Source organism: Trachemys scripta, chromosome 8 (assembly GCF_013100865.1).
Source record: "Trachemys scripta elegans isolate TJP31775 chromosome 8, CAS_Tse_1.0, whole genome shotgun sequence".
Classification (NCBI taxonomy): domain Eukaryota; kingdom Metazoa; phylum Chordata; order Testudines; family Emydidae; genus Trachemys; species Trachemys scripta.
In genome coordinates, this window is record NC_048305.1 from 75,513,463 (window position 1) to 75,537,027 (window position 23,565).

Below are 23,565 nucleotides of genomic sequence, written 5' to 3' on the forward strand. Positions count from 1 at the left end.
TGTGGGGGTGCAGGGCAGAAGGCTGGGTGTGTGTTGGGGTGGGGGGGTTCAGGGCAGAGGGCTGCAGGGTGTGGGGGGTGCAGGGCAGAAGGCTGGGTGTGTGGGGGGTTCAGGGGTCAGGGCAGAGTGCTGGGGGTGTGTGGAGGTGCAGGGCAGAAGGCTGGGTGTGTGTGGGGTTCAGGGGTCAGGGCAAAGTGCTGGGGGTGTGTGGAGGTGCAGGGCAAGAAGGCTGGGTGTGTGGGGGGTTCAGGGGTCAGGGCAGAGTGCTGGGGGTGTGGAGGTGCAGGGCAGAAGGCTGGGTGTGTGTGGGGTTCAGGGGTCAGGGCAGAGTGCTGGGGGTGTGTGGAGGTGCAGGGCAGAAGGCTGTGTGTGTGGGGGGGGTTCAGGGCAGAGGGCTGGGGTGCTTGGCTCGTGAGGATGCTCCCAGCCCCCTGCCCTGAGCGGCTCATGGCAGGGGGCTGGAAGGGATATGCCCTGTTCTACCCCCTTCGCCAAGGTCCCGTCCCTACCTCTTCTCTGTCTCCTCTACAGAGCAGCGAGCACGCTGCCACTCGTCCCCCTCCCCCTTGCAAGGGCCATCAGCTGATCGGCATAGGGAAGAAGAGGAGGAGGGGCAGGAAAGCACCACACTGGGGGAAGAAGTGGGGGAGAGGGAAAGCTTGGCTGCCGCAGGACCAAGCTTCTGCCTCCTGCCTCCACAGGGGAGAGCGGTGGGCGGGGGGGCTGAGTGGGGCTGGGGGCCGGGACCGCAGCAGGCAGCAGCATGCCAGTCAAAATTGGCTTGCGTGCCGTGTTTGGCATGCGTGCCGTAGGTTGCCGACCCCTGATCTAAAGGTTTATTCATAAAAGGAAAAAGATATAGATGAGAGCTAGAATTGGTTAAATGGAATCAATTACATAGAGTTATGGCAAAGTTCTTGGTTTAGGCTTGTAGCAGTGATGAAATAAACTGCAGGCACAAATCAAGTGCTCTCGGGCAGCCCGGCTCTTAAACAGAGGCGAAGAGGAGCAGAGCCTCCAGCCACGGCGGCTCTGTGTAACTGACACTGTGTGTCAGTTACACAGAGCCAAAGAGGAGCAGAGCCGCTGCCGCTGGAGGCTCTGCTCCTCTTGGGCTCTGTGTAACTGACACCGTGCTGGTAGCTCTCGGGCAGCCCGGCTCTTAAACTGAGCCGAAGAGGAGCAGAGCCTCCCGGCGCGGCAGCTCTGCTCCTCCCCGACTCTTCGGCTCTGTTTAAGAGCCAGGCTGCCCGAGCGCTACCGGCTTCGGCCAGCCCCCTTGCCTCCGGACCCCCGCCGCCGGCCGGGCACTTCCCCTCCCGGGCTCTGGCNGTAGCGCTCGGGCAGCCCGGCTCTTAAACAGAGCCGAAGAGTTGGGGAGGAGCAGAGCCGCCATTTTCCCGGACATGTTCGGCTTTTTGGCAATTCCCCCCGGACGGGGGTTTGACTGCCGAAAAGCCGGACATGTCCGGGAAAAAGAGGACGTATGGTAACCCTAGTGGATTTTTTTTTTTTTTAAAAAGGCATGAAAATTATGGGATATGAATGGCATTATGGGAGGGAGAAAGTTGCAAGTTGTGAACTTGACCCCTTGCTCCCTGTCACCTGTGTGTGATACTCTTCTCTACTCCACAATACATTTTGAAAATTTCCCAAAAGGCAGCATGCCTGCCAGTAGCTAGTGTCATACTGGGATACTTATCTGCAGCGCACCATACTTTGCATTAAAATAAGCACTCCTGGTGAGTACATGCAACACTGATGCAAGCAGCCAAGTATGCACAAGCGATATACGTACTGCAGCTGCTTTACATTGAAATAAGTTGAATTGACTTAAGTTTGTAGTGAAGACATGGCCTGAGTCATTTAGGTTCTTTTGACAATTTTATCCAATATCTTGTGGGACACCTTCCCTCTCCATTCACAATCACACAATCACCTACTTTTCCATTCATTATGTCAAAAAATCCTTGTGGTTGCTACAACAGTTGCTTTCATGGAAAAGTGATATTAGCAGAATGCAAAACTAAGGCCTGACACTTACCCAAATGACAGGAGAGGTGACATTATGAGAAGAGTTTCTGCACTATATCTTGCATTCCTGCTCCTTTTTGGGACCCGATACTTCCTTACACCAACTGCTGACAAATGTACATGGGTGTCAAAATATGTTCCCTAACAATCTTTAGAACTTTATGGAGTGTATCAAAGTACCTGAGGGGATGCATACACTGAAGTCTGATGCAAGACACTATGGAGAGAGGTGGGGGCGGTGGGAATGTAGATGAAGTCTTGCAAGAGTGACCACTTTGTGGGTAGCGGCTGAAATGTATGGCTTCTAGTATTGTTAAGGAATGTAGTACCTACATTTTGAAAGTGTGTGTGGAAATCACAGTGTTCCTGTCTGTTTATAACTGTTCCTTTGATACTATTGAGTTTTCTAGAAAACTATATGTGTTAAAGGGGAAAAAATCATCTATTGGAGCCAAATAAGCAACACCAGATGGAATCTTGGAGACATAATTATTGAGCTGCTTCTCTGGAGCTGTTACTCTGAAAGAAGGAAATGGGGACCATGATTTGGACACTTGCAGAATATGTCACTATTGTGGCATATCCAGTGTTGCTTAGCTGATCGCACAGCTTCAGTGGCAAAATGTCATGGTTATGAATGAAAGCAGCAGACGTCTGTTCTTGACACTTATGTAACTGTAGGATACCAGGTGAACAAGACTGCATCAGATTGAAATTTCAGGGAGAAATAAGTCAGCAGAATGTAACTGGGAAACTAGAATTTGGGTAGAACACTTTGGATAACAATCTATAATTTGTGTTCCCTGGGATCTTTAATGACTGCAAGCTGTTGTGACAGGGAGTGTGTTGTGTGTATGTGGGGAGCGAGACAGTGTGTTTTGGGGGGAAGAGAGTGTGTCAGCATGCTGTCTTGTAAGTTCAGACAGCTGCAGGAGGAAGGGGGAAACCCTGACATCAACTGCCACCCCCATCTTTCTCTCTCTCACATATATACAGGGTCGGCTCTAGGCACCAGCAAAACAAGCTGGTGCTTGGGGTGGCACATTTTTAGGGGCGGCATGGCTCTCCCTGCTCACTCTCCCTCCTAGGTTTGAGAGCCTGGGAGAGAGGGGAAGACTGAGTGGCCGCGGTGCGCGTGCCGCTTCTCCTCCTCCTTCCTTCCCTCCCTCCCTCCTAGGCTTGAGAGCCTGGGGGGAGGAGGCAGGGCTGGGGATTTGGGGAAGGGGCGGAGTTGAGGCGGGGTCTGGGGTGGGGTAAGAAAAAAATGGGGGGGGGGCGGCCAAAATTGTTTTTGCTTGGGGCAGCAAAAATCCTAGAGCTGGCCCTGCATATATAGACACACACACGTCCCGGAGCAGATAAGCATGCCGGCTGTCAGAAACAGGGGATGTCCGCATGCCTGCAGCCCAGTTCAAAACAATGATGAGAGTGGCCACTTGACTTCGTAGTCCACGCTGACACCCCGGCGCTTCAGCTGGGAGCAGAAAGCTCTATGCTTCTTGTAGAGATGGATTACCAGGGATGCTCCAGCTGTGGAGTCCAGCCGTTCTAAGTGCTTTGCCAGTGTGGACACCTCAGGAGTTAGGGTGCCAGGGGCTGATTTAATGCATTCTAACTTGCAAGTGTAGACAAAGCCCCAGTCTCTTGCGTCTCTCTGGAGTATACACACATTCTCTTTTACCCAAACAATACTCAGAAAAGCCCCTCCACCTAGCAGTCCGAATTTCTGGGCATACTCTATTACGGGGTGGGCAAACTTTTTGGCTTGAGGGCCACACATTCCTAAACTGTATGGAGGGCCGGGTAGGGAAGGCTGTGCCTCACCAAACAGCCTGGTCCCTACCCCCTGTCCGCCCCCTTCCACTTCCTGCCCCCTGACTGTCCCTCTCAGAACTCCTGACCATCCAACCCTCCCCGCCCCCCGCTCCTTGTCCCCTAACCACCCTCCCGGGACCCCACCCACTATCCAACCCCCCCCCGCTCTCTGTCTCCTGACTGCTCTGACCCCTATCCACACCCCCACCCCCACCCCCTGACAGGCCCCCCGGGACTTGCACCCCTTCCAACCGCTCCTTGTCCCCTGACTGCTCCCCCAGGATCACCTGCCCCTTACCATGCTGCTCAGAGCACCAGGACTGGCAGCCGCACCGCCCAGCTGGAGCCAGCCATGCCACTGCGCTGCTCGGCAGGAGCTCGCAGCCCCGCCGGCCAGAGTGCTGGCGGCACGGCGAGCTGAGCCTGCGGGGGAGGGGGAACAGCAGGGGAGGGGGAACAGCAGGGGAGGGGCTGGGGGCTTGCCTCCCCGGCAGGGAGCTCAAGGGCCAGGCAGGAAGGTCCAGCTCTATTATGTCTTGTTGTAGGTGGGTCTCTGTAATTGTCTCTTATAACTATTTTAAATGAAAGGTGTGTTCACACCCATCAGTGTCAATGAGATTTAATCGAACCCATAACAACAGCTTCATAATGTTTGGCATTATTCCTTCTTATGGATAGGGTGACCATATTTCCCTATGCTGAATATGGGACACCTGGTAAAATTACTCATATTCAAGCAAGCTGAACGGCAATCAATCAGAATTATGCAGTACAAATGTTCAAATTGACATCCCTGCTAAAAAGAAATATGGCATAGTTCTCATAGACTTTAAGGTCAGAAGGGACCATTATGATCATCTAGTCTGACCTGCACAATGCAGGCCACAGTATCTCACCCATCCACTCCTGTAACAAACCCCTAACCTATGTCTGAGTTATTGAAGTCCTCAAATCGTGGTTTAAAGACCTCAAGGTGCAGAGAATCCTCCAGCAAGTGACCCATGCCCCACGCTGCAGAGGAAGGCGAAAAACCTCCAGGGCTTCTGCCAATCTGCCCTGGAGGAAAATTCCTTCCAGAGCCCAAATATGGCAATCAGCTAAACCCTGAGCATGTGGGCAAGACTCACCAGCCAGCATCCAGGAAAGAATTCTCTGTAGTAACTCAGATCCCACCCCATCTAACATCCCATCACAGGCCATTGGGCATATTTACCACTAATAATCAAAGATCAATTAATTACCAAAATTTAGGCTATCCCATCATATCATCCCCTCCATAAACTTATCAAGCTTAGTATTGAAGCAAGATATGCCTTTTGACCCCACTACTCCCCTTGGAAGGCTGTTCCAGAACATCACTCCTCTAATGGTTAGAAACCTTCGTCTGATTTCAGGTCTAAATTTTCTAATGTCCAGTTTACATCCATTTGTTCTTGTGTCCACATTGGTACTAAGCTTAAACAATTCCTCTCCCTCCCTGATGTTTATCCCTCTGATATATTTATAAAGAGCAATCATATCTCCCCTCAGCCTTCTTTTGGTTAGGCTAAACAAGCCAACCTCTTTGAATCTCCTTTCATAAGACAAGTTTTCCATTCCTCCGATCATCCTAGTAGCCCTTCTCTGTACCTGTTCCAGTTTGAATTCATCCTTCTTAAACATGGGAGGCCAGAACTGCACACAATCTTCCAGATGAGGTCTCACCAGTGCCTTGTATAACAGTACTAACACCTCCTTATCTTCACTGAAAATACCTCGCTTGATGCATCCCAAGACCGCATTAGCTTTTTTAACGGCCATATCACATTGGCGGCTCATAGTCATCCTGTGATCAACCAATACTCTGAGGTCCTTCTTCTCCTCTATTACTTCCAACTGATGCGTCCCCAATTTATAACAAAAATTCTTGTTATTAATCCCCAAATGCATGACCTTGCACTTTTCACTATTAAATTTCATCCTATTACTATTACTCCAGTTTACAAGGTCATCCAGATCTTCCTGTATGATATCCTGGTCCTTCTCTGTATTAGCAATACCTCCCAGCTTTGTGTCATCCGCAAACTTTATTAGCACATTCCCACTTTTTGTGCCAAGGTCAGTAATAAAAAGATTAAACAAGCTTGGTCCCAAAACCGATCCCTGAGGAACTCCACTAGTAACCTCCTTCCAGCCTGACAGTTCACCTTTCAGTATGACCCGTTGTAGTCTCCCCTTTACCAGTTCCTTATCCACCTTTCAATTTTCATATTGATCCCCATTTTTTCCAATTTAGCTAATAATTCCCCATGTGGAACCGTATTAAATGCCTTACTGAAATCGAGGTAAATTAGATCCACTGCATTTCCTTTGTCTAAAAAATCTGTTACCTTCTCAAAGAAGATCAGGTTGGTTTGGCACGATCTACCTTTTGTAAAACCATGTTGTATTTTGTCCCAATTACCATTAACCTCAATGTCCTTAACTACTTTCTCCTTCAAAATTTTTTCCAAGACCTTGCATACTACAGGCCTATAGTTACCCGGATCACATTTTTTCCCTTTCTTAAAAATAGGAACTATGTTAGCAATTCTCCGGTCATACGGTACAACCTCTGAGTTTACAGATTCATTAAAAATTTTTGCTAATGGGCTTGCAATTTCATGTGCCAGTTCCTTTAATATTCTTGGATGAAGATTATCTGGGCCCCCCGATTTAGTCCCATTAAGCTGTTCAAATTTGGCTTCTACCTCGGATGTGGTAATCTTTACCTCCATATCCTCATTTCCATTTGTCATCCTACCATTATCCCTAAAATCCGCATTAGAACATAAGAACATAAGAACATTAGCTTAATTAAAGACTGAGGAAAAGTATTTGTTTAGATATTGGGCCATGCCTACTTCCACACTAGATTATCCTTAACCTCCACTCCATCCTCAATGTTTAGCAGTCCCACTTCTTCTTTCTTTGTTTTCTTCTTATTTATATGGCTGTAGAACCTTTTACTATTGGTTTTAATTCCCTTTGCAAAGTCCAACTCTACATGGCTTTTAGTCTTTCTGACTTTATCCCTACATGTTCAGATCTCAATAAGATAGCTTTCCTTGCTAATTCCTCCCATCTTCCACTCCTTGTAGGCTTTCTGCTTTTTCTTAATCACCTCTCTGAGATGCTTGCTCATCCAGCTTGGTCTACACCTCCTGCCTATTAATTTTTCCCCTTTTCTTGGGATGCAGGCTTCTGATAGTTTCTGCAACTTTGACTTGAAGTAATTCCAGGCCTCCTCCACCTTTAGATCCACAAGTTCTTCAGTCCAATCCACTTCCCTAACTAATTTCCTTAATTCTTTAAAGTTAGCCCTTTTGAAATCAAAAACCCTAGTCCCAGATCTATTTTTGTTTATCCTTCCATCTAGTTTGAAATGAATTAGCTCATGATCACTCGAACCAAGGTTGTCCCCTGTAACCATTTCTTCTATGAGGTCCTCACTACTCACCAAAACTAAATCTAAAATGGCACCCCTCTTGTTGGTTTCAACTACTTGAACCCGGCCAGGTAGGTCGCTCAGCAGCAGAGGGTGCCTAGGGGACAGAGAAGCCCTGCTGTCCCTGGGGGCAGGACCCAGGGTGGGAGGGGGCAGGTGAAGAGGGTGCTAAGCCCCTGCCTTGAGGGCTGCTGTGGAGCCTGCAGGTTTAGGGCATGAACAGGCTGGACATGACACACACACACCACCACTCCAGAGCTTGGCTGAGGGGCAGAGAGGCTACCCTGTGCCGGCACTATGTGGGGCTTTGATTCCTCCTGGCCAGCACCCTGGGCCACAGTGTCTTGGGCTTGCCTGGGGCACTGGCACAGGCAGAGAAGTGGTGGAAGGAAGGAACCTGCCAGTGAGCTGAGCACTCCAACCAGGGGTTGGTTCTCCACACAGCACTGGGAGCAGGATGCACCCAGCCGGGGGAGATATAGAGGAGCAGCAGGAATATGTGTGTGTGTGTATGAAGGGGCAAAGCAGGGAGCAGACAGTGAGAGGGGGAGCACATAAATGGTGAACAGTAGAGGTGACATGTAACCAGCACCTGCCCTCACTCATTGGCTGCCACAGCATGCAGTCAGTGCTGGTCGGAAACGGGACAGGGAGTGAGGCCCTGCTGGCTGAGAGCCGGCATTCAGCAGGGGCTGCACTGATGGACCAGCAGGGGGAGTGGCCGGCCCTGCACACTGCAACTTTGCCCTGCCACCAGCCTTGCACCCCCATTGTCGGCCACTGGACCCCTCCCACTCACCACTGGTGGGTGGATAGCTGGCAAGCAGGGATCCAGCCAGCAGCAGGACCCACCAGTACTGATGTGGAGGGGAGGGAGGAAACAGAAAATACGGGACAATTTGCCCATTTTTAAGAAAAAGGACACCTGTAGGAGGCCTTAAATATAGGACTGCCCCCTTTAAAAACAGGACGTCTGGTCACCCTACTTATGGACTTTGTTTAGTGGCAAAACTTAACTAAATTGATATTTAAATTGTTCTTAGTAGTCTTCAGAGCTAACACCCAATTGAGATGAAAAGGAGCACTATCTACTGAGTTTGTGGACTCGGGCAGACTTCACTTCATTGGTTTACACTAGGTTCATGTTCTGAAGGTTTTCTTCACAACCGTAAGGGTTAGACTTAGGTGTGTGTTAAAAATTAAAATCTTAGATTTGGAGGGGAAAATAGCAGCCACCACAGAAAAGTACCAAGTAACACTTGCCTTTGCAGAGGCATAAATGAAGGTAGGAACAGAGTAAAATAGTTTTTGTTTCTGCCCTAAATGCTGCCACAGAATATCTCCTACCTTGGTCACGATTCTGACCATGCTTAGTTCCTCTTCAAGTTCCCATCACAACAGAGCCAGAGTAAGGCACTACAGGCCTTTGCCCAGGGTCCCCATTTCTAGAGTCGTGATAAATTCAGCTTTAATTTTTCATAGATTAGAAAAGGAAATCGAGCTTTCCTGCTTTTTCTACTCGCACTGTTTTTTTTATTTTGAATGAACTAGTCATTGAACTGAAGAGCGCTGAATAAATTGAAACGAAGACACTATTTTGTCTGCCTTTGAGGAAGAGGCTACTTCTGTTAAAAGCTGGTTTAGCACTGCAGCAAACTCTTGTTCCATGGGCGTAGCCAGTGACATTTACCAATTCAGTAGTTTGGCTTTCTCTAATACCTCAGTAGCAAACATGTACTACTTTGATTTAATTTAAATTATTTTAATAGATTATAATAAATTTATGCCTTAACTTAGGTTGTTATAATTGCTAATTTAATTTTAAATTGGTTTATATTAAAAGAAATGTATTTAATTTAAATTAAAAATTCAGTTTAAATAAAAAATATTTTAATTAAAAAAATCATTGATTTTTATCCACCCTATTTCTAGATCTTACAGTTGAAGAAAAGCTTATAAATGTGACTTGAGTGTAACTGATGACTGCCTGCATGTTCAGATAGCCTGAAACAATAATTTCAAGAGGTGTGAACTGACAAATGCTAACAAATAGACACAAGAAAAACACACAAACAAAAACAAAAAAAAACATCCTAAACCAAAACTGTGGAACAAATAAGACACATGCTATTCCACCCACTCATTCACATTGCTTTGTGTTGCATCACATCCATTGTCTATATATGTTCTATTTAGAATAGGAGGTTCTTGGCAAAAGAATCTTCCTTTTTATACTTGTTTCCAAGTGTCTAGCAAGTAGAAATAAAACTAAATAGACCACTAATTAGAAGATATCTGGAAAACAAAAGTAATATGTCATGGCAATTTTTATTTTCCTTCAGGGAAAAGTGTGTTGGAATATAATTATGAAAGCTAATGATATTTAAAGTAAAATCAGTACAGTACTAAAAGCAGAGGGTTTTTTTTTTAATGTTTATTTAAAAAAAAAAGAAGATAATCTACTTTGTTTAAAAAAAACAAGGAGTCCAGTGGCACCTTACAGACTAACAGATTTATTTGAGCATAAGCTTTCATGGGTAAAAAACCCACTTCTTCAGATGCATGGAGTGAAAGTTACAGATGCAGGGATTATATAATGACATATGAAGAGAAGGGAGTACCTCACAAGTGGAGAACCAGTGTACTTTGTTTAGATTTCCAGCAAATTCTGTCTTTATTCTCCTTTGTAAGATCGCATTTTAGATTGAAGTATGTTATGCTAAGATGCTTAAACAATTTTGTATATTCTCTTTGACTGGTTTAATTTAAAGACACTATCATTTACAGCAATCCAATATTACAGAGCTCTCTCTCCTGGAATTGCTATCTCCAGCTGAAACTGGTATTCATATTTGGTGTGGGTGGACCTTTAAAGGCCTCTGGTTGTGATTTAAGAACAAGAACCTTCAGAAACAATCTTTTATGTACTTTACTACCTCTCATATCCATGCTTTTGCTTTCCCATCTCTCCTTTCCTTGCTGCCTGCCAAGTCTCACTGTTTCTCTATACAAAGCACAGATTTCATGTGGCGGAAGAAGAATGAACAGGCATTTTACATTTACGTAATCTGAATGCTCACTCTTTATGTTGCCAAGACTGGTCTCTGCTGTTCTGTTCTCTCCAACACTTTCTGCAGTTCCTGAGTGCAAAATCAGATCATGAGCAGTCCAGATTGTCAGGAAGAAAAAACTAAATGGCCAAATGGCCAGATCAGCATCTATCCCTGTTTGTTTGTTTTTTTAAGCCGGACAGCAGCAACCCATCCTCATACATTAAAAACCCAAACAACCTTCCCTTGTCCAAAGGGATAACATGTAGTTGTTGGGGTGGAAGCAGACAGAAAATGAAAATTTGGCAATGTAGAAGACAGTTGGAGATCAGAATAATACATGGAACTTTCCATCAACCTCCTTTGAATTCCACTAATTAGCCACGTAATGGAAAGTGTTCAAACACATGGGAATTATTTCCTTCTACACCACCACCCTCCATATACTGATGATTTCATATTTATTTTTCATCTGGATTAGGTTATATCTTTCATTAGTTTCTGCTCTGTTGGAACTGATTTTCCAGAAGTAGCGCTTCTAAGTAATTGACAATAAATGCTTCTTCCAGGTGGACTGGCATAGGTGGAAATAGTAGAAATTTGGCAGTTTCAATTTTTTTACAATTTGATAAACTTTGGTCTCATTTTTCCAATTTCTATTATCAGAGTCCTTCTTTTTCCCCTATAGCTGGCATCCAGCACCAGTTCTGTTTGATCCTGGAACTTAGTGTTCTAAAAGGATACTACACATTAATAAAAAATATGACTGGATTTTATATAGAGTTTTTGTAAAGACTGAATGGCAAATCATGTTAGGACAATGGAAGCAGTTCAGCCTATTCCTGAATTAATTACCTTCATGTTTTTCTTTTATATCTTCAGGTTCGCTTCTCATATATGCGAATGAAGTATCTCTTCATCTCTTGGCTAGTAGTATTTATTGGCAGCTGGATTATATATGTTCAGTACTCCACTTACACAGAGCTATGCAGAGGTCATGACTGTAAGAAAATAATAGTAAGTATAGTTATATGTCCTGTTTGTTAAGCTTTTTTAGCATCTATGAATCTACTTTTGAATTATTCAGTAGTTTCCATCAAAAAGTAATATTTACTATTACGTTATGCAAATACAATAATCCTAATTTCAGTTACTTACAGCTAAAACCAATTATTTTTGTACTTTATTTTCGCATTGATTAAATGGCTGAGTTGTAAACTGCCATGTGATCAAATTCACTTTGTGACACTTTTGTTTTGGGAGAATCAATTATAATTGATATACTAATTTTAAGTTAGTGATTCTGCTGCCTTTGTTTAACTCCTTCTGATGAGTTAAAAATGATGCATGCTGCTAGAGTACCCACAAGACACTCAGGTAGAATCTCACTCTTATAAGAGAGAAGCAGCTGGCAGTGTGTTCTCCACAGGGGCCCTGTAGATCTGAAACTTTCTCCTTTACAGTCCAAAATAATTTTAGTTTATTGGCTTTTTAGAGCATGCTGTCCATTTGTTTTCCCTGGCTGCAAGGGATTGGGAGGACTTTGGTGAAAGATTGTAAAGATCTTAAATATGTTTTTGTTTGCTGGTCTATTATACCTTAATTATTAGACAAAGGGGAGTTGCTAGAATAATCTAATCTTATACTTGTATTTTTAAAATGTGTCAGAGTACCTACACCAAAACACAGACATCCTTTTTTACTGAAAGAATGTACAGATTAAAAGAAATAATACTATGAAATCAGTGGCAGGCTGTTCCTTTTTCTGTTATTTCAGAATGGTGAAATTTGAGGATTCCATGTGGAAGTAGAAATACATATTAGCAGACCCCCATGTAAAAGCAGAGATACATGTTAGCAGATGCCTTAACAAGTTTGAGGCATTAGCAATCATTGTTCTTCTTACATTCACCGCCTTCCTCCTCCCTACCCCCACCCTCCCAAAGGCATCTTCTGGCACCATCTAGCATGTAGTTTTGTTTTGTTTGTTTCTTGTTTTCAGTAAGTCTCTTCTGATCGAGTGTAAAAGCTCCCAGTCTGTCTCTCAGTTTGAATCATTGACCCAATAAGGCCCTGATCTTGCAAACTGCTCCATGCAGGTAGACCCCTGGGCCTGCGCAGAGCCCCATTAGCTTCAATATTCTGCTGTATTCTATTCTATATAGGGTCCCCATGCAGATGCAGGGGGTTCACCTCTGCAGAGCAACTTTCAGAATTGGGGCATATCTGAATATTTTTTTGTACCACAGACACGTTTCAGAGTTTGTACAGCTTTCCCCCCCTCATTTTACAGGATAAAAGCATAGATATTGGAAAAGCCAACAGGTGTATTGTTTCCTCTTTCTATTCTTCAGTTCTTTCTAGAAACTATTTTCCTCTTTGTCTTTCAGTGTGATAAATATAAGACTGGAGTTATTGATGGATCAGCATGTAGTAGTCTTTGCGCTAAAGAAACTCTGTATTTTGGAAAATGTTTGTCAACAAAACCCAATAACCAGGTATGACTTTATTTATATGAGCTAATCATATGATTCTTTATCTAAACTGGGTTTGGGCTTTGTTTGGTTTTTGCAGGATATTAAACAGACCTTATTATAAAATGACTTGACTTCAGTTAAATTTTTACTTATTTAAAGTTTTGCTCACTGAGATATTCAAGGGATGAGAATTTTAAACTAGGGATCCTGTTGGCACAGCATTTATAATCCCATTCTAAAAGTGAGAAATCTGAGCTGTCAACCAATATAGAACTCTATCTTAGAAACAGCAGACAACAATTCAGAATAATGTTTGATTCCATTTTACAAGGATTATACTTGTCTGAATTTTGTATTTAATTCACATTTCTGTTTCCATGAAATAGGATGTTTGCCACTCAATCATTTTTAACTCTAGGCATTTTAAATCCAATATGCTAGGTTCAGCAAATCTGTGATAAATTGGGTGGTGGGGGAAATGAGGAGAGAGATGTACCTTTTACAGTGATTTAGATAAATACTACAGTCTAATAAATGTATAGATTTGGTGTTTCTTAGTGTATTTGATGATTTGGCATATCATATTATACAGAAGTGTATGTATGCTTTGTAATACTGTGTAACACTCTACTTCTCTAATTTTACAAATGCCACTTTTAAAATACTGAAACTTTAAATGTACAATAAACCTATACTTGGTGTGACCCTGCACTAGAGCAGCTATGAAATCCCATTTCATAATCCCAACTATATATATAAAATGATGGGGTTTAAATTAGCTGTTACCACTCAAGAAAGAGATCTTGGAGACATTGTGGATAGTTGTCTGAAAACATCCACTCAATGTGCAGTGGCAGTCAAAAAAGCGAACAGAATGCTGGGAATAATTAAGAAAGGGATAGATAATAGGACAGAAAATATCATGTTGCCGCCATATAAATCTATGGTACACCCATATCTTGAATACTATGTGCAGATGTGGTCGTCCCATCTCAAAAATTATATATTGAAATTGGAAAAGGTTCAGAAAAGGGCAACAAAAATGATTAGGGGTATGGAAGAGCTTCCGTATGAGGAGAGATTAATAAGACTGGGACTTTTCAGCTTGGAAAAGAGACGGCTAAGGGGAGATATGATTGAAGTCTATAAAATCATGACTGGCGTAGAGAAAGTAGAAGGAAACTTAAGGAAGTGTTTTGTTTACTACTTCTCATAACACAAGAACTAGGGTCACCAAATGAAATTAATAGGCAGCAGGTTTAAAACAAATAAAAGGGAGTATTTTTCACACAATGCACATTCAACCTGTGGAACTCCTTATCAGAGAATGTTGTGAAGGCCAAGACCATAACAGGGTTCAAAAAAGAACTAGATACAGATGCCCCCTGGGTTTCGCAAATCCGACTTATGTAAATCCGCACTTATGGAAAAAGTTCCGTAAGCTAGAAAAAAAATTTGAGTTACGCAAGGCGTTCCGGAACCGAACACTTGCGTAAGTTGGGGAGTGTCTGTAAATTCATGGAAGATAGGTCCATCAATGGCTATTAGCCAGAATGGGCAGGAATGGTGTCCCTAGCCTGTTTGCCAGAAGCTGGGAATGGACGACAGGGGATGGATCACTTGATGATTACCTGTTCTGGGGCACCTGGCACTGGCCACTGTGGGAAGAAAGGATACTGGGCTAGATGGACCTTTGGTCTGACCCAGTAGGGCCATTCTTATGTTCTTACGTTCATTACACGGTCACTTCCAAAATTGCTGACACTCCACATCCATTAAAGGTTTTGACAGAGTGCCTGTGTTCCAGTACAGCGTGCTTCCTCTCTCCCATCCTGCACCATGAAACCAAAATAAATGCCTCTTATCAACCTTAATGGAGAAGTTGCTGTTGCCATTGTATAAAGCACACTTTTATGGAGCATGGGCATGTTGCTCTTTAAAATCATATTTGGATGCAGTGGTCTCTCTTAAATATGTTTTAAAGTGGCACATTGTACAGGGAGCTGCCAATACCAGTCTGAATGCTGGCTCCTTGCAGTTTCCATGAGCAAACTCAGCATTCTGACTCAGGACAGTAGAAGACAGGAGAGCTTTTGAGGAAATTTTTATGTAACTATCTCATTGCCTTTTTTCTACATAGATGTATTTAGGAATCTGGGGTAATCTACAAGGTGTCATAAAATGCCAGATGGAAGAAACTATTCATCTTGATCTTGGAACTGAACTGGAACCAAGAAAAGAAATAGTTCTGTTTGATAAACCAACTAGAGGAACTACTGTTCAAAAATTCAAAGAAATGGTATATGGTCTTTTTAAAGTAAGTATATGTCAGAGAAGAGAAAATGAGCATAGATGCTCATTCTCACCACATTTATTTTTTATTCAAAAAAAATTTTTTCTTTTGCCTCTCTTTTTTGCCTGTTCGTTTGTTTTCAGCAGGAAGAGTACACAAATTAAATGTAAAGTCAAAACCTACTAAGCTACAATTCAAGTTAGGTTAGGGATGACCTTCTATTTTAGCTTTGAGAACAATTTTCATATTTTTTCACTTTAAGAATCTACTTTGATTGTGGAAAAACTCAATTATGTTCTAGGCTACAGTGGTTGCTGGTGAGTAGATCACATAAGCATGAAAAATTTTAGACCCAGAGTTACATGTTAGAGACAATCATGAGTAATTTAAAAGAAAAACAAAAACAGAGGGGTGGAGGTGGCAGGATAGTTATTGGAATGAAAACTAGCATGCAACTTTCACATATTTAAGGCTTGAACCTGTTTTTGGCCCTTAAAGTCTTTCTTAAACTACTGTTGGGAACTGTGTTGTAGCCTGGTCCCATGACATGGTTGTATTTATAATGCTAGTGATGTCCCTACGGCCCTATTCCTACTGGCATTGGAGCAGTGTCTAAATACAGTTTCTCTAGAACTCTGCTAGCATCAGTTTTGCTAACAATTGTGACCAGAGAAATAAGTATCTCTTCCTCTGCATTTTTTCTGTATCATACTAAAAACTATTCTATCCTACTAAGTAGTCTACAGCCGAGTTTTCCCAATATAGAAGCATTGATCTAAGGATATGTTTACACTGAGGGTTTTCTGAACTTCTCCCTCCATTACTCTATCACTTATGCAGCTCCAGTAGTGATAGCAACTGGGGCAGTGTGAGTTTAAAAACCAAACAGAAAACCTGACAGCTGATCTACAAGTGTCACTTACCCCTACTCAAAGCAGGTCTATGCAACATCATGGTAAGAATGTTGGTGATTGGTTTACACTAGTGCTTTCCCCTATAATTAACATTGGTGGAGTTGCAGAGATGCTAGAGTAATTGCAGGACAATATCAGAAAATGTTCAGTGGAGACAAGGACTTGAAAAAATATCCTGACTATACTGGTCATAGATGGGTGTAGCACAGTTTTGATTCCAGAAAGGACAGGACTTCCCTATTCAAAAGCGCAGCAGTTCTGCTAGTTTGTTAAACCAATGAAATGAAAGTTATTATAGTAAGTGACAGAACTAAGTATGAAAGTACATTTATTAGTATAGGAGTAGTAGTAAGCGATATTAAAAACATATTTATGACTGGCTAGTAATGATTGTATTCCTTGTTGTAATCTCTCGTCACTATTGCAAGATGCACGCTTTAATCAGATGAATCTTAGTAAAACAAGCTCTGGTTATTATGAAATGTTGTTTGAACTCTCAAAACTTTTATAGCAAAAGAACCACATAATGTTTTTATTACAAGTAGGGTTGTCAAGCGATTAAAAAAATTAATCGTGATTAATCACTCAATTAAAAAAGTTAATTGCGATTAATCGCACTGTTAAACAATAATAGAATACCATTTATTTAAATATTTTTGGATGTTTCCTACATTTTCAAATATATTGATTTCAATTACAACACAGAATACAAAATGTACAGTGCTCACTTTATATTATTTTTGATTACAAATATTTTCACTGTAAAAAACAAAAGAAATGGTATATTTCAATTCACCTAATACAAGTATCGTAGTGCAATCTCTTTATAATCAAAGTTGAACTTACAAATGGAGAATTGTGTACAAAAAATAACTGCATTCAAAAATAAAACAATGTAAAACTTTAGAACCTACAAGTCCATTCAGTCCTACTTCAGCCAATTGCTCAGACAACAACGTTTGGTTACAACTGGCCGGAGATAATGCTGCCCACATCTTGTTTACAGTGTCACCTGAAAGTGAGAACGGGCATTAGCATGGCCTGTTGTAGCCGGATATCGCAAGATATTTACGTGCCAGATGCACTAAAGATTCATATGCCTCTTCATACTTCAACCACCATTCCAGAAGACATGCGTTCATGCTGATGACAGGTTCCGCTCGATAATGATCCAAAGCAGAGCGACCGACGCATGTTCATTTTCATCATCTGAGTCAGATGCCACGAGCAGAAGATTGATTTTTTTTTTTTGGTGGTTCGGGTTCTGTAGTTTCCGCATCAAGAGTATTGCTCTTTTAAGACATCTGAAAGCATGCTGCACACCTCATCCCTCTCAGATTTTGGAAGGCACTTCAGATTTTTAAACCTTTGGGTCAAGTGCTGTATCTAACCTTAGAAATCTCACATTGGTACCTTCTTTTCATTTTGTCAGATCTGCTGTGAAAGTGTTCTTAAAACTAATATGTACTGGGTCATCATTCGAGACTGCTATAAGATGAAATATATGGCAGAAGGTGGGTAAAACAGAACAGGAGACATACAATTCTCCCCCAAGGAGTTCAGTCACAAATGTAATTAGTGCATTATTTTTTTAACGAGCATCATCAGCATGGAAGCATGTCCTCTGGAATGGTGGCCGAAGCGTGACAGGGCACATGAATGTTTAGCATATCTGGCACGTAAATACCTTGCAAACACCGGCTACAAAAGTGCCATGCAAACACCTGTTCTCACTTTAAGGTGACATTGTAAATAAGAAGCAGTCAGCAGTTATCTCCCATAAATGTAAACAAACTTGTTTGTCTTAGCAATTGGCTGAACAAGAAGTAAGACTGAGTGGACTCGGAAGTAGGACTGTAGGCTCTAAAGTTTTACATTGTTTTGTTTTTGAGTGCAGTTATGTAACAAAAAAAAATCTATATTTGTAAGTTACACTTTCACGATAAAGAGATTGCACTACAGTACTTGTATGAGGTGAACTGAAAAATACGATTTATTTTATCATTTTTACAGTGCAAATATTTGTAATCAAAAATAATAATATAAAGTAAGCACTGTATACTTTGTATTCTGTGTTGTAATAGAAATCAATATATTTGAAAATGTAGAAAAACATCCAAAAATATTTAATAAATTTCAATTGGTCAGTATTATTTAACAGTGCGATTAATTGCGATTAATTTTTTTAATCGCATTGAATTATTTTTGTTAATTGTGTGAGTTAACTGCGATTAATCAACAGCTCTAATTACAGGATACCTAACATAATTTATTAAAGACTCTCTTACTAAGGACAAAGTGCAAATTTTTAGGACTTTGAAAAAGAAGAAAACACATACTTTCAGTGCACCATACACATGAAAGGAACACTCAGTACAGTCCTAAAAAGCACTGCGTATGTATCATTACTGAAACCCGAAAAAACAGAGTATGACCATAGACGCTGCTGTAGGTTCCACATGCAGCTGAGTAGAATGGGTAAAATACTTCATTGAATATAAAAACACAGGACAGGTAACCAGTTTAATAGTTTTTAGAAGAAAAATGTATATGGAATTAAATATATATATTTGTTTTTTCTAGCGAAAGTTGGGTGAACAGGGAAATCTTTCTGAACTGGTTAATCTCATCCTGTCAGTTGCTGATGGAAACAAAGATGGTCGAGTTTCCTTACCAGAAGCAAAGTCAGCGTGGGCTCTTCTGCAGCTAAATGAATTTCTGCTTATGGTGATCCTCCAGGATAAAGAACACACCCCAAAATTGATGGGGTTTTGTGGAGATCTCTATGTGATGGAAAGAGTTGAATATACCTCTCTCTATGGAATAAGCCTTCCATGGATCTTAGAACTTTTCATTCCCTCTAGTTTCAGAAGAAGCATGGACCAGTGGTTTACTCCATCATGGCCTAGAAAGGCAAAAATAGCTATAGGGCTTTTAGAATTTGTGGAAGACATTTTCCATGGACCTTATGGGAATTTTCTTATGTGTGATACCAGTGCCAAAAACTTGGGTTATAATGATAAATATGACTTGAAAATGGTGGACATGAGAAAAATTGTACCAGAAATTAATTTGAAGGAATTACTTAAAGATCGTCACTGTGAGTCTGACTTGGACTGTGTTTATGGTACAGACTGTAGAACTCTATGCGACCAAAGTAAAATGAAATGTACCACAGAAATAATTCAGCCCAACTTGGCAAAAGTATGCCAGTTACTAAAAGACTATCTGCTTCGCGGTGCTCCGTCAGAAATACGCGAAGAGTTAGAGAAACAACTGTATTCTTGTATTGCCCTTAAAGTCACAGCAAACCAGATGGAAATGGAGCATTCTTTAATACTAAACAACTTAAAAACTTTATTGTGGAAGAAAATATCCCATACAAATGATTCTTAGTACCTTTAACCACAGAAGAAAACATTGTTGCCACTATAGGAGATTTACCACTTTTTATCAAATGCATCTTTGGCATTTTTAAAATATTTCTTCTTAGCTCAGAATTCATTAACTTTCCTAACTCTTACTCCAGCAAACACTGCTACTATAGTGCTTCTCAGAGAGAGAGTGTGCCACTTAATGAATTGTCTGGCAGAAGTTACAAGAGCCTTGTGGTTAGAATGCTCCATCATGGAAATAAACCATGTGCTTGCCCTCCCCTTGCACTTTGGCAGAAGACCCTAAACTGGGGTCTCTGGCTGTCAATATTCACTGTGCTACCATATTGACTAATTTAATTTTTTTTTTAATGCTGTGACTAGCATCATTCATTTGTAAATATCCACTGAGAATTATTTTTTTCCAAGTAGTGTTACAAATGCTTGCCAAAAGACCCACCGCTATTAGAAATAATGTGCTTGAGTCCAAGAGACTCTTTTGAATGAACTGAACATTTTGAAAATGAAGTTTACTAATAACTTAGCATGGCAAAATTTGCACAATGGGAAATTTTTAAATTGCTAAACTCAATGTGACAATTACAATTTATTCCAGAAAACTGGGTATTTTAGTATGAGAGATTTTTAGTTAGATTTTGTTTGCATTCACCTTTTTACCTCATACTTACATATATCTTGAATGTTACCACATTAGCTGAAAGTTCTTAATTAAAGGTCCTGGTACAACATGCCATGTTGGGAGCTAAGAATTTAAAATATGTATTATAAATTTTAAAAGTTGCATATACTAGAGCAACAATATACTGTTACACAGTGGGGAAACAGAGAAACTACAAAGCCTGAGTCTTGAAAGATATAAGGAAAGTTAAGCAATAGCCAGTTTTTAAGCCAGGGATTTTGTGGATTAGGTGATTCTAAAAGGGTGAGGAGTTAAAGAACTTTAATAGTTTTGGTAGCTGCAGTGTGGTAGCCTTTATAATGGAGATCCTCATAGTAAATGTTTAGAGTCCTTAGTTTGACTTAAGTGAAGTAAGTATCTAACAAACTACATTTCTAACACTGATGTAGTCTAAACGTTTGATTTTGTAGCTAAGGCGGTGTGGCAAGATCAGTCTTGCATTTACTTTCTCCTGGTTTACTTTAACAAATGTCTAAATTATAGCTAGGCCTAAGCCACAGGACAGACTCTAGATCCTGATCTGGATTTCCCTAAATTTTGGAAGTGTTCATTTATGTAGTTTTTTGTTTCTCTTTGGGTCCATCTTTACCCTCAGCACTAAATTAATAATTAGTTTATTACTGGAAATATTCTCCTTGGCATGTTCTTGTTTAAATTTTTGCAGGATGCTAGGTTTATTCTCTGCAGCTCTGAAGCAATGAGTGAATACTAGACTTGGATCATGAGGGAAATAACTTGTGATCTCATCTTAACTCCCATTTGCCCACATTCCACACTGTTCTTGACTGCTCAAGAGTGGCTCAAGTCACAAATGAGACTTTGCAGAACTCTGTGTGTGTCTAAAGCACTTGTGAACACTATACTTGGTATTCACCCATTACTAACCCTTCGTAAGCACTTAATTCACTTCTACCTTTTGTTCAAGGGAGATGAGGAAAAAACCTTTTATTTAAAAAGTACTATTTAAAGTGTTAATTCTTTTTACTGCTTTGCAGGCCTTTTGTGTTCAACTTGTTTCTTAAATGATTATTAGTACCTGGATTCAACAAAATTCTTGTTCATGAAGGCATATAACAAACATACTTGGAGAAGGTAAAATTATCTATGTGGGAAGTATTAATTCTCTTGTTTTAGGTGTGGTTTTGCTTTTTTGTAAATATTCAGTTGTTTGACTCTTGCACAGTGTCTACCATTCTGCTGTCTCCTTAAAGTTGACTGATCTGCCCTCCAAGAAGAGGTGCTAATATATCTGCAACTAGTAAAGAAACCAAACATTAAGTATATCATTTTCTTACCATATAAATCTGAATGTGAATACTATGATGGCTATTAGGCATTGAAACTATTGAACAAAATAGTGTGAATATTTTAAATGTTTTTTGGATAACTGGAAACTTGTCAACAATGCAGTTTATTGTACATTTTTATTGCTATTGCAACACCTTCAGGAGCTTTCATTTAGAGTTTTGTTTACAATAAATCAAAGGAATCCTTTCCCTCTTTTACAGCAGAATTTTTTATAAATTAACACTGCGTGTTTGACTTTTTCTTAAATGGAAGGTTTATGTTAAAGTAACTTCAGATATCCAGCTTCAATTTCATTCTTAATTTAAATTATAGAAAAGGAGCAAGTCACTTAACTCAACCCTAGTGAAACATTTAGACTGAATACATAAATCATATCGTGTTTGTCCATTGTCAGTGGCAGAAAAAGTGTCGAATGGGTGTTTTTATTCTTAATAGTAATGTAATCAAGGGATGACTAATTCAATGGAATTATTTTAAGTGTTTCAAGGGACTTGAGCCCTTAACTCAAAATGTTTTGAAAATGCAAGCACTGTAGTAAATCTATTGATCATTTGTAAGATCAAGTATAAATTCCTATTGTGCCAACTAAATATTACCCAAAGCATCTGAAGCATTAGGTTATGGAATCTCTTCAAGGTAGTTAAGCAAACGCAATCAGTGGGACTAATGTGCCTAAAATTAGCATGTGCTTTTAAGTACGATTACAAATTCACTTTTCATTTTTGAAAAAAATGCTGTCTGAAACAGACTACTGGCAGATTAGTTGACAACCCTGGGCACCTTTCTTCCACTTAGTCTTTCACTGGAAATAGTGTAAATTTATAACTAGTGAGAGTAGAAACATGGGTGGCTCCAGGCGGGTGCTTGGGGTGGCAAGCCACGGAGGGCTCCCTGCCAGTCCCTGCGAGGGTGGCAGTCAGGCAGCCTTCGGCAACATGCCTGCCGGAGGTCCGCCGGTCCTGCGGATTCAGCCTGCCTGCTGGGCTTGGAGTGGCAAAAAAAGCTAGAGCCGCCCCTGAATAGAAAGCATTGCTGGATGCTTTTTAATCTCTGCCCTGGAGTTGGGGTAGCCAGTGGAATTTAGTTGCCTGCCAGCAGGACCTAATGTGTTCCTCAGTTGTAGAATCATGCTCCAGAGCTTTTGTTTAAAAAGTTCCAACTCATGACTGTGTAACAAAATCCAGCTTGCATGTAAACCAGTGTAGCATCTCTGGACTGTGTAGCTAATACAAAAATCTGATACTAAAATCAAAAATATGGGGACAATGTCAATGAACTTAATAAATACCAGATGCTGTATTAGTGATAGTCACATTTATTATCACTAAAGCTGCTGACAAATTTAGATCCAGCTTCTGCAGAGTACAGTACTTGTGTATCAGATTGAGACTTTTGGGATAAATTTCCATTAAGAGAAGTAGTTACAGGGCAAACCATTAATATTTTTTCCCTAGAGGGAAGAGTGCTGAGGTGCTACAGCTTCTCTTGTGTGATGTACACATTCACTATAAAACCCTAGACTGCTAGTGGAGGGAATGGTGGCACCTAGTGGTAATGAAACTTTGTTTCAAGAGTAGAGTTAGAGGGAGGTTCTTATTTTGAGTGGGTTTACAAAAACTACAGCAGTGCTAATACATAAATCATGACATTTTACACCCCCTTCCCACAGTAGGTGGCCTTAATATTAGAACTGTAATTTAACTAGCCACACCTTTCCTTTAGCAAGGTACAAGAGCAGTCCTCACATGTGTGTAAAGAGAAGTCTCCGGGTAACCTTGCAAGTTTTGAAACAGGAGAATTAGATTACATAATTTATAGTCAATTTAGTAGTTTTTAAACAAACAGACTACACCAGTACCATTACTTCTCCCCACACACCCAACAGAGCCTGTAAAACTTGATATTTTTTTTCCTTTGCAGTAAGTTCACCTGACAATTGGTTTCTTCCTTAATGAGCTCATTACTGCTTAATTTTCATTGGAAGACAATCCTGTTCAATAGTTGTCATACTACTATTGGAATTATAAAAGTTAAGGCAGGAACAGATTAATTTAAGCAAGGTTTTAAAACATGGAATTACCCTGTAGTAAGAAAGTATGATTGGCAGTACTGTTTTTGTGTGTGTTCAACATCC

The 23,565-nt window shown here is 41.0% G+C and overlaps 1 protein-coding gene across 2 annotated transcripts in view; it reads left to right on the forward strand.

Annotated features, from left to right (window-relative positions):
• Positions 1–21,617, forward strand: part of DIPK1A (divergent protein kinase domain 1A) — a 56,558-nt gene extending 34,941 nt beyond the window's left edge. For both annotated transcript variants that reach the window (XM_034780296.1, XM_034780295.1), the window contains 4 exons: positions 11,248–11,382; positions 12,756–12,863; positions 14,983–15,159; positions 18,633–21,617. In XM_034780296.1, the coding sequence (XP_034636187.1) occupies positions 11,263–11,382; positions 12,756–12,863; positions 14,983–15,159; positions 18,633–19,445 (1,218 nt within the window). In that variant the 5' untranslated portion in view covers positions 11,248–11,262 and the 3' untranslated portion in view covers positions 19,446–21,617. The remainder of the gene's footprint in view (positions 1–11,247; positions 11,383–12,755; positions 12,864–14,982; positions 15,160–18,632) is intronic.
• Positions 21,618–23,565: the final 1,948 nt, after the last annotated feature.